The 9,917-nt window shown below is 41.4% G+C and overlaps 1 protein-coding gene across 3 annotated transcripts in view; it reads left to right on the forward strand.

Annotated features, from left to right (window-relative positions):
* Positions 1-9,492, forward strand: part of LOC105917418 — a 138,055-nt gene extending 128,563 nt beyond the window's left edge. Inside the window, exons 1-5 of one of the 3 annotated variants that reach the window (XM_036127873.1) lie at positions 4,229-4,342; positions 4,451-4,737; positions 5,690-5,956; positions 8,536-8,688; positions 8,766-9,492. In XM_036127873.1, coding sequence (XP_035983766.1) covers positions 4,464-4,737; positions 5,690-5,956; positions 8,536-8,688; positions 8,766-8,932 — 861 coding nt within the window. In that variant the 5' untranslated portion in view covers positions 4,229-4,342; positions 4,451-4,463 and the 3' untranslated portion in view covers positions 8,933-9,492. Of the gene's footprint in view, positions 1-4,228; positions 4,343-4,450; positions 4,738-5,689; positions 5,957-8,535; positions 8,689-8,765 lie in introns of those variants that run through there. The other 2 variants (XM_036127875.1, XM_036127874.1) reach the window with 2 other exon arrangements.
* Positions 9,493-9,917: the final 425 nt, after the last annotated feature.

Below are 9,917 nucleotides of genomic sequence, written 5' to 3' on the forward strand. Positions count from 1 at the left end.
TAAAGTAAATATATATTTCTGAAAAGGAGTTTGATTTTGTTGGATTATTCTTGAAGGATGGACTATAGTGGAAATCATGTTCACTCCAACAGAGAAGGTCTTTTCTCCTTCCACTCAGCCTGTAACTTACCAACATGTAACTTACAAATAAACTCATTCATCTATAATTATTTAGCCAACCCACTTTTTTTTATATTTGGCCCGGCTAAAAAGCAATTTCTGGCCACACCGCTGTTTCAAAAGGATTAAACAGCAGGTGGTCATTGAACAAAGTTATATGGTAAGTACAGAGAAAGGAGGCACACGTTTCACAAACCCATGATTACCAGTTATGGGATGTTGGCATTTTAAATGCTTTCATACTGCGAACAGGAAATATCTGAGCCCGTAGGTTTGATGCATTTTCAGTCTGGGTGTTTTTTTATTCTCAGGATGAAGCTGTAAAACTCAAAAGGACACTGCAAAAAAAGGAGCTATAAGTAAGTAAAATTTTCTTGAAATTAGTGTATTTGTCCTTGATTTGAGCAGGTAAATAAGATTATCTGCCAATGGAATGAGTATTTCGACCCCTAAAATAAGATAATTAGACATCCTGCACTTGAAATAAGACGATGGAGTTGGATTATTCCTATTTTAAGTGCAAAAATCTTGTTCCATTGGCAAATCATCTTATATACCTGCTCAAATCAAGGACAAATACACAAATTTTAAGAACATTTTACTTATTTTTAATTCCATTTTTGCAGTGTAAACTTGCAGTAGAGGAAGACTGCAAGGCAAACATGCGAGTGGTTCTGAGTAGACTTGGAGGTTCTTTTCAAATGATTTATTTGTATGAAGTGATGGGCAATGTGTCTTTTTTAGCCTCTTTCATTGCTGGATCTTAGGAGTCCTCAGTGATGAAGATGTTTGAGTCTTAGGGAAGCTTTGATTTTCCCAGCAACTCTGGGCTTCGTCCATCTCGTTGACCAAGTGATGAAGAGCGCACCTTTTTGTTTTTCCTCAGCTGGCCCATTTAACGTCTTTAGACCCTCAGAGATCCGATTGTTTCGGCAGAACCGATTATCGAGGTAAACAGCTTTGCTGGTTGTGTTGTTACGACTTAAACGAACCTGTTTGAAATCATTGCTTAGCTTGTTACATTGTGCAGATACATCGTTGGTCAATTGTTTCTGCTCTACATCCTTCTTGGTATGATGTAGCCTCAATTAGATGTCCCATCGCTGTTTCAACACTGCAAAAAGGGAACTAAAATTAAGTAATTTTTTCTTGAAATGAGTGCATTTTTTCTTGATTTGAGCAGGTAAATGTGATTATTTGCCAATGGAATAAGATTTTTGCCCTTAAAGTAGGAAAAATTCATCTCCATCATCTTATTTCAAGTGCAGAATATCTAAATATCTTATTTTAGGGGTAGAACTACTAATCCCATTGGCAAATACTCTTATTTACCTGCTCAAATCAATGAAAAATACACTAATTTCTAGTAATTACTTACTTTTAGTTCCCTTTTTGCAGTGAAGACACCCAGTCCATTACTGAAGGGACCCATTAGCATCTTGACCAAGGTCAACCATTCTGTTGACGTACCTGAGCTGTAGTCATTAAGTCGTCACCATTCTCTACAACCTTTGGCTCCATGATTTCACTTTGGGGAGGATTGCACATTGAAGTTAATTGAAGGTGGATCTCTTTCAATAATTATATGCAAGCATAAACGGCTTTATTATCAACATAGAAATGAGTCCTGTACTGAAATGGGCTGAAAGGCCACTCAGAGGGGAAGAAGCCAATCCTCCAAAAGCTGCATGAAGTCACATTACAGCGTTCAACCACACTTAGAATAACAAAGACCGTCTTTTTAGAGACATGTCTGATGAAACTAAGGTTGAAGACCATCGTTTCAAGCTTCCAAGACTGAGAACAACATCCTGGCTGAAGTTTGAGGGTGGCTGCATCCTGTTGTGGGGGCGTTTTGCTGCACAAGGGACTGGTGCGCTTCACTAGGAAAATAACGTTATGTGGAAATCTCGAGACAACAGACAAAGACGTTAATGTTTGAGTACACACTGATGTTCTACATGGACAATTACTCTAATCTTACCAGGAAGTGGCTTAAGGAACATAAAGTCCATGTTTTGGAGCTTCTAAGACACACAGTTTAAAGGTGACAGTAACACTAAGAAAATTAGGAATTAGATGTAAGTGACATAAAACAGGACAGGTTTAGTCAGCTTTAATATCAAATGGTGAGAAATAAAAATAGTTTTTTTTCCATAAATCAGGGGATTTCTCAGCTTAAATGAACCTCCTGATAAGTGGTTTGAGAAGTTAATTGATAATTGTGACTTGTGCATCAAAGCAGATAAATCCAAAGCATATCAGTGTTTAAATTACACCTCCATCATAAACTGTAGATGATGGTTTTGTCATTTTCTTTTCAGATTCTAGACTCTCTGCTGTGTGCAGCCACGCTGATTGTTGGCGCGTTGTTTTACATCAAAGCCACGCTGATCGGGATTCATCACGTCACAAGGAGCGAATGAGCTCAAATTATTTATAAAATAAGCACATAATCTGTTTTTTGTTTTGTTTTATTTGCTGCTAATCCCTGAGGCTCCTTCACATCTGCAGATGGTAAAAGGTGAGCCTGAGGTGAAGGCTGCTCCTCTGATTCCGTCTTTCATGGCAGACACATGAAGGTTTCCCTCCTCCTCTTCCTCCTCCTCCTCCTCACTCATCCCTTCTGCTGGCTTGCTTTATATCAGCTGTGGGATCACGCTCTCAAGAGCTCAGTCAGGTTTAATCACCCGCTGCTCGTCCCGCTTCCAGCAGGCATCACTGTAACTGAGGGGAAAACGCAGGAGGAGCTGGAGGCGAGAGGAATACCAACCAGGATGCCGGCTCAGCGATCATCACGTTACAGTAGTGAGGGATCAAACTGGCAGCAGATGGCATCGAGGAACCCGTCCTGGAAACCTTACGTGGCTCAGGGTTTTCCAGGAAGAGTCAACCGGTGCTTACCAGCACAATTTACCTCCTCAACAATTAGGAGGAAACAGATGCCTTATTTTAATGATTCAGGGTTTGTAGCTCCAATGTCTGCAGGGACTCTGACTGGGCAGGGTTGACTCTAGTAAAAGGGAGAGTTGCTAATGTTTTTAATCACAGGAAATCTCTTCTAAATATCTGGAATGTAAAATTAGTAAAGAAAACCAGAGCGAAGCTGCAGAGGAGGACCAATAACCTCAGGTCTGAGAGGATGAGCTCCATGTCTGCTCCTCGTGGAGCTACGCTGACATCTGCTGGCTTTAAAGGAAACCGCATCAAGATTCTGCACTAAACGTGTGCACACCTCCTGTTCTTCTCCTGTTTGGGAAAGGTTGCATTAATGTGCGGTCTTCCTTGGTGCTATCAGTTGAATTAAAGTTCAACTGTGTCTGCAGGATATACAGTAAATTATCTGCATACTTTGCAGAGAGGTTAGTGCAAAAAGGCAACAGTGCTGTAAAAAAAAAAACATGAAGAAGCTGCAGGATTTTCTGCTTCGAAATGGTTGTCAACTAGATCTCGTTTTTCTCCCATGTCTGGTATAAGCAGTAGGATTTCATGACAGAATCTGATTCTTCCAAAGGGAACATGCAATCATGGCTAAAATAATGTGGGTTGATTTAAAGTGTGGCAGCATAATGCTGTGGGTGGAACTGCTTTTATTTAGGTGGACAAGATGAACATTCTTAAATGCCATCAGGTTTTCGGAGAAAGCGAAAGCTTATTTTTCAGTGTCTGAGTCTAAGCAGGCATCCAGACCAACAAAAGGCTGACTGTATGAGAGGAATGGCTTTCCTTGGGTGTTTAAACAAGATGATAAATCAAAACATTCTTCTACATGTTTAAATATTAAATGATGCTTTTACAAAAATTGCAAAAATATATATATATATATATATATATTCAGTTGTGCCTACATCTACCTAAAAATCAGGTTGCAAATAAGTTTATTGTGTGTAAGATTCACTAAAGACGAAAACTACAGCTAGGACAAATCTAATATTTAAAAAATAAATAGATCAATTAATCTTATTTAATAATGGGGAAATAACAACAAAAACTTTCTGCAGAAAGTAAATGTTCCTGTAAGGCTGCTATTGCGACACCTGGCCACCAGGGGGCGCTAGTTCCCGCGTTGTTTCTCTTCTATCCAAGAATAGAAGCAGCGAACTTGTTACCACGTGCACTCTGCGCATGCTCACTGTGCTTTGTTGTTTGGGTCAGCTGGTGGCTGTCACTCTGTGAATGCGGAGGAAAATCTCGGATAATCAGCTGGAGAAACGTGGCTGCGGTAAACGGAGTGAAATATTTGACACACACGACACTAGGTGTCGCTGTAGACCCTTAATAGTGGATGGTTGCATTCATGCATCGTTGTTGTCCTGATCTCTGGCTGCAGGTGGAGCGCTCAGATGGAGGACCAGGAGGAGGAGGAGGCTACTGCAGCCATGCTGTGGTCCATCCAGGAGGCTCTAGAGAGGCAGACCCTGCAGATCGGGGCTTCAGCCTGCGGGGCCACAGCCGTGGTGGACGTCCTGAAGGCCCTTGGGGTTGACGTGGCCCCAGAAGAAGCGGACCGCTGCGTCCAAACGCGCCTGAGGAGGAACGAGTCCCCGCTGGGCGACTACCTGCTGTCCCGCAGTGAAGCTGGTGAGCTGAGGGTCCCTGCAGGAGGACTGCCAGCAGGTCACCTTTTACCTTCTGGCACGCCCATGCAGCAAGTGTGGCTGCAGGGTGACATTTTGCACATTTTATTATTTTGGGGATTTCTTTTGTGTGATTCTCCAACACAACATGGTGCATTCTTGTGTTTCCAACATTTCTGACAGCTAAAAAGCGTGCTTCATGCATGTTTGAAGTAGGGCTGAATGATTTTGGAAAATAATCTAATTGCGATTTTTTTTTTCTTAATATTGCGATATATTTATTTAAACATATACAAACAACAAATAATTTTGTTTCCTCGCTGTGCAGATTAGTTGCTAAAAGACCCGCAGCATCTAAACTCGAAATGATTGCGTTCTGCCTACAATATATTTCAACCAAAATTGCAATTTTCACTTTTCTCTGCATTAACCACAAGTAACAAAAATGGCCTCTAAATAAAGATGTTTGTAAACAAGGACTATTTAAAACAAGAACTTTTAATGTTTCTATTAATCAGAATATTATTCAAGAGAACAGCTTTTAGTTGATTTGGACATCAATCCTTGTTGAACATAAAGTGCCACCAACAAGCAAGTCTATGTATTAAACTGATTTACCAGTACTTAATGCTATGTATGATTATATAAACTCTAAAACAAGTAATAAAATTAGATTATCTCACTGCTGCAACTGTCTTCCCTTCCATGTGGAGGCAAACCCACTTTAAACATTTTACCAACACCTAATGGACGTGTCTAATTCCCTAATTGTTACATAGCCAAAAATTGTAGACTCTGCGATTTGGAAATTGCGTTTTTTTTTAAATCGCGATTATATTGAAAATCCGATTAATTGTTCAGCCCTAGTTTGAAGCAAGTAAACATCTCTGCTGCATGATTCATATTTCTTGTGTTGGTCTATCAAATAGAAATCCCTCTGTGTGCGTCACCACAGAGACTCCTCTGTTTTGTTTGTTTTTATCATCTAAAAGGTGCGACCCACGCTCAGCTCATCCGAGGCGCTCAGGAGGCCAGCGAGGGGAAGGCGGTCGGCCGGTTCTTCCACCTTTATCCCCGTCGCCGCATCCGGTTGGTCCCCTGGCTCGCACGCTGGATCAGAAAGGGCGCCGTCCCCGTGGCGACCATGAACATGCAGCTGGCGGTGCCCGAGGGCGAGGAGGTGCCCGACGCTTGGCACCACCAGCTCATATTTGGCGTGGCGCCCAATGCCATTTTTATGACCAACCCTTTGGATGTGGGTGAGTGGGAGGAGGAGCTGCTGCAGTCCGATTCTCTTCAACGTATTTATTTAGCGCCAATTATCAATAACACAAAACCAGCAGGTCCCATTTATACACAGAAATACAGTGTAGTTATAAAACAGTGCAGTGAAATTAGGTTTAACATCCTAGCCAATTGCATCTAGTCGTTGACTCTGCAGCAATCCCTCATACCGAGCATGCATGCAGCGACTGTGGAGAAGAAAAGTCACCCTTTAGCAGGAAGAATCCTCCAGCAGAGCCAGAACCAGGCTGTCCTCTCTCCTAAAGCTAGAAACTGGGGGTGGAAGAAGACAGAGCAGACACACAAACCCCACACAGAGGCACTGAGCCAGGAGTACTTTCTACGTGTGAGAGTAAAAAAAAAGAAAAAAAGAAAAGCAGTAGCTGTTTTTAACGGATAAGTTCAGAGCTTGTAGTAAAATCTATGTGATGGATGGAGAAACGGGTCCTTCAGGGGTTATGTTTCAGAGAGAGAGGGGTCATGCCTGGGGGGGGGGGGGGGGGAGGGGGAGGGGGGGGGGGGTCATCTATTGAAAGGGAACATGCTCTTGTTTTCCTTGTATCATACCTCAACTCCTTCGTTCCTCGCTTTGTTTCATTTATTTAATGTTTTCTTCCCTCCTTTTTATTTCAGCCTCCCTCCCTGTCTTTGGTTTTTTGTCATTTCTTAACTCTTTCTTAGTGTCCTCCTATCTTTATTCCTACCCAACTCCTTTCTGTCTTTCCTTTAATCCTATTTTTTTGTGCCTTTTACTTTCTACTCCATACTATTTCTTGTCTTTCCCTTATACCTTATTTTCTTTCCTTCCCATCTTAGTTGTATCCTACTTCCTTTCTTTTATGCCACCTCGTTTTTTTTCTTGCTTGTTTCCTTTTCTACTTACTAGTTTTATCCTTGCTCTTTGTTTTTTTTTTTGTTTTTTTTTTTCCAGGCTCCATATTTTAAGCCAGTCCGCTGTGTGAAATACCCTAAACTTTATTTTGTTTAATACTTTAAAGTGATCTAAAGCTTCCTTTCTTTTATGCCACCTCTTTCCTTCCATGTCTTTTTTCTTGCTTGTTTCCTTTTCTACCGTATTTTCCGGACTATAAGTCGCTCCGGAGTACAAGTCGCATTTTTGGGGGAAATTAATTTGATAATATACATCATCAAGAACAGACATGTCATCTTGAAAGGCAATTTTCTATAAAAATAGAACGGAGGCAACAACAGGCTGAATAATTGTACGGTTAGCTTACGCTACATGACACAACTGAGAACGTGCCTGGTATGTTAACATAACATATTAAAAGCTATTCAGATAACTATAGCATAAATAACATGCGAAGAAGTTAACCAAAGCGCCCGTGTCACTCCAAATAACTAAAATCCAGTGAAATCTTCATCCTCGGCGTCACTTTCAAATAACTCTGTTAACTCTGGAGGTAGAAGATGCGGCACTTCTGCTTCTACGTCGCTTACGTCTGATTCAACACAGGCCTAGAGCGCCCTCTTGTGGTTTGGTGTGAAAGTAACAGGTGTAATGATATACCGGTAAAAATGTGTAATAATTTCACACATAAGTCGCTCCAGAGTATAAGTCGCACCCCCGGCCAAACTATGTAAAAAACTGCGACTTATAGTCCGGAAAATACGTTACTTACTAGTTTCATCCTTCCTTGCTCTTTGTTGTTTCTTTTCAGGCTCCATATTTTAAGCCAGTCCACTGTGTGAAATACCCTAAACTTTATTTTGTTTAATACTTTAAAGTGATCTAAAGCTTCCTTTCTTTTATGCCACCTCTTTCCTTCCATGTCTTTTTTCTTGCTTGTTTCCTTTTCTACCGTATTTTCCGCACTATAAGTCGCATTTTTGGGGGAAATTTATTTGATAATATACAACATCAAGAACAGACATGTCATCTTGAAAGGCAATTTTAAATAAAAATAGAACAGAGGCAACAACAGGCTGAATAATTGTAGGGTTAGCTTACGCTACATGACACAACTGAGAACGTGCCTGGTATGTTAACATAACATATTAAAAGCTATTCAGATAACTATAGCATAAATAACATGCGAAGAAGTTAACCAAAGCGCCCGTGTCACTCCAAATAACTAAAATCCAGTGAAATCTTCATCCTCGGCGTCACTTTCAAATAACTCTGTTAACTCCGGAGGTAGAAGCTGCGGCACTTCTGCTTCTACGTCGCTTACATCTGATTCAACACAGGCCTAGAGCGCCCTCTTGTGGTTTGGTGTGAAAATAACAGGTGTAATGATATACCGGTAAAAATGTGTAATAATTTCACACATAAGTCGCTCCAGAGTATAAGTCGCACCCAAAACTATGAAAAAAACTGCGACTAATAGTCCGGAAAATACGATACTTACTAGTTTCATCTTTCCTTGCTCTTTGTTTCTTTTCAGGCTCCATATTTTAAGCCAGTCCACTGTGTGAAATACCCTAAACTTTAATTTGTGTGATACTTTTAAAGTGATCTAAAGCTCGGACACTTATGGAGAGTAGTTTTTCTGAAACGTGATTAGGAGCTGTGTCCTGTGTTTCCGTTCAGTGAGCGAGGACGAGGTGCACCAGAGGCTCTGCAGCCGCTCCGTGCTGCTGGTTCGTCGAGAAGACGTCCTGCAGAGATCCGCGCCCGGTTGCTCGCTGTCCGACCTCCCGGAGAATCCGTCCGACCCGCGCTGGCAGGAGCTGGACGTCGAGGGTGAAGCATGCAGCGGCCTTTTGATGCGAGCTTTGCGATCCTTCAAACCGTTTGATGTCGTTTTCTCTCATCTTCAGGTCAGGTGAGGAGCGTGCTCTCAGAGGAGGAGCTGGGCGCCGATCAACCCAAGACGGCTCATATTACCATCCCAGCAGCTTATAGTTCAGGGATCACGCTGTTCGCACTGAGAGACTCAGAGCTGGGACAAGAACTCCTACAGGCTCCTGAAGTCCCTTTGCTGTGACGTCTGGCTCATCACCTGAAGACCAGGACATAGCAGCTCCATCCCAGACTCTTTACAGCTGGATACCACAGCTGGAATAGAAAGCAGGTCCTTTTCATCCAATTTTCCTCCAGACCAACTATACAGCAGATTATCTAAGTTTATTGATTTCTTTCAGAAGCAATAAATGCCTCGACTCCATCTTAGATATCAGATTTTTATGTGCGGACTGATCTTCTGTGATTGCTTTAAAAGCTGTTTTGATGGTGATGGAGTTACTGAGCACTGATGTGCACCACTGCCATTCATGAGCTCGGGTTCATTTTTCTGCTCCACTTTGTGCTGTAAGCAGCGTTTCAGCCGCTCTGGCTCTGAATGTGCTGCATCCCTTGCTGTATTTTCCTGTTTTAACGTATGTTTTAACACAAAATAATATAATTCTGTTCATAATACGTGTGGATGTGCTCTTTTTCTTCTTTTAAAACGAACTTATTCTCTGCTGTCTTACGGATTTCACTCAGTTCACGTAATGCAAAACGAATCGATAATTATATCTAAACTCTAATAAAGCTAAATGCATAGTGGTGTCTGAATTTAAATATACTGCTGAAACCCCTGTATACAAAGACAACCTTTATTTTTTCCAATACGTAGGTTGTGTCCACTATATTGAGAAGATCCTGGTTGCAGATGAAAAGAGATTGTCATTATCCCAAAGATCTTAATTTCTTGAAACGAGATTAAACCAAAATGTAGGTTTTGACCATAACAGCAACAAACATTAAAGTGCAGAGGAGACAGCATCATGTTTTATGGTGCGCTAAACAAATTAGATGGGATCATGAGCACATTTTATGAGGAGATGTTAAAGCAACACCTCGTGTCGTCAGCCAGAAAGATGAATGTTCCCTAAACTGTAAGAGTCACAATATGGCAGGGATCCCTAAAGGTTTCACACTATAACCTTTAGAGAGCATCCCTTTGAGATCCCTTAAATGTTCAGTGT

Source organism: Fundulus heteroclitus, chromosome 24 (genome assembly GCF_011125445.2).
Source record: "Fundulus heteroclitus isolate FHET01 chromosome 24, MU-UCD_Fhet_4.1, whole genome shotgun sequence".
NCBI lineage: Eukaryota > Metazoa > Chordata > Actinopteri > Cyprinodontiformes > Fundulidae > Fundulus > Fundulus heteroclitus.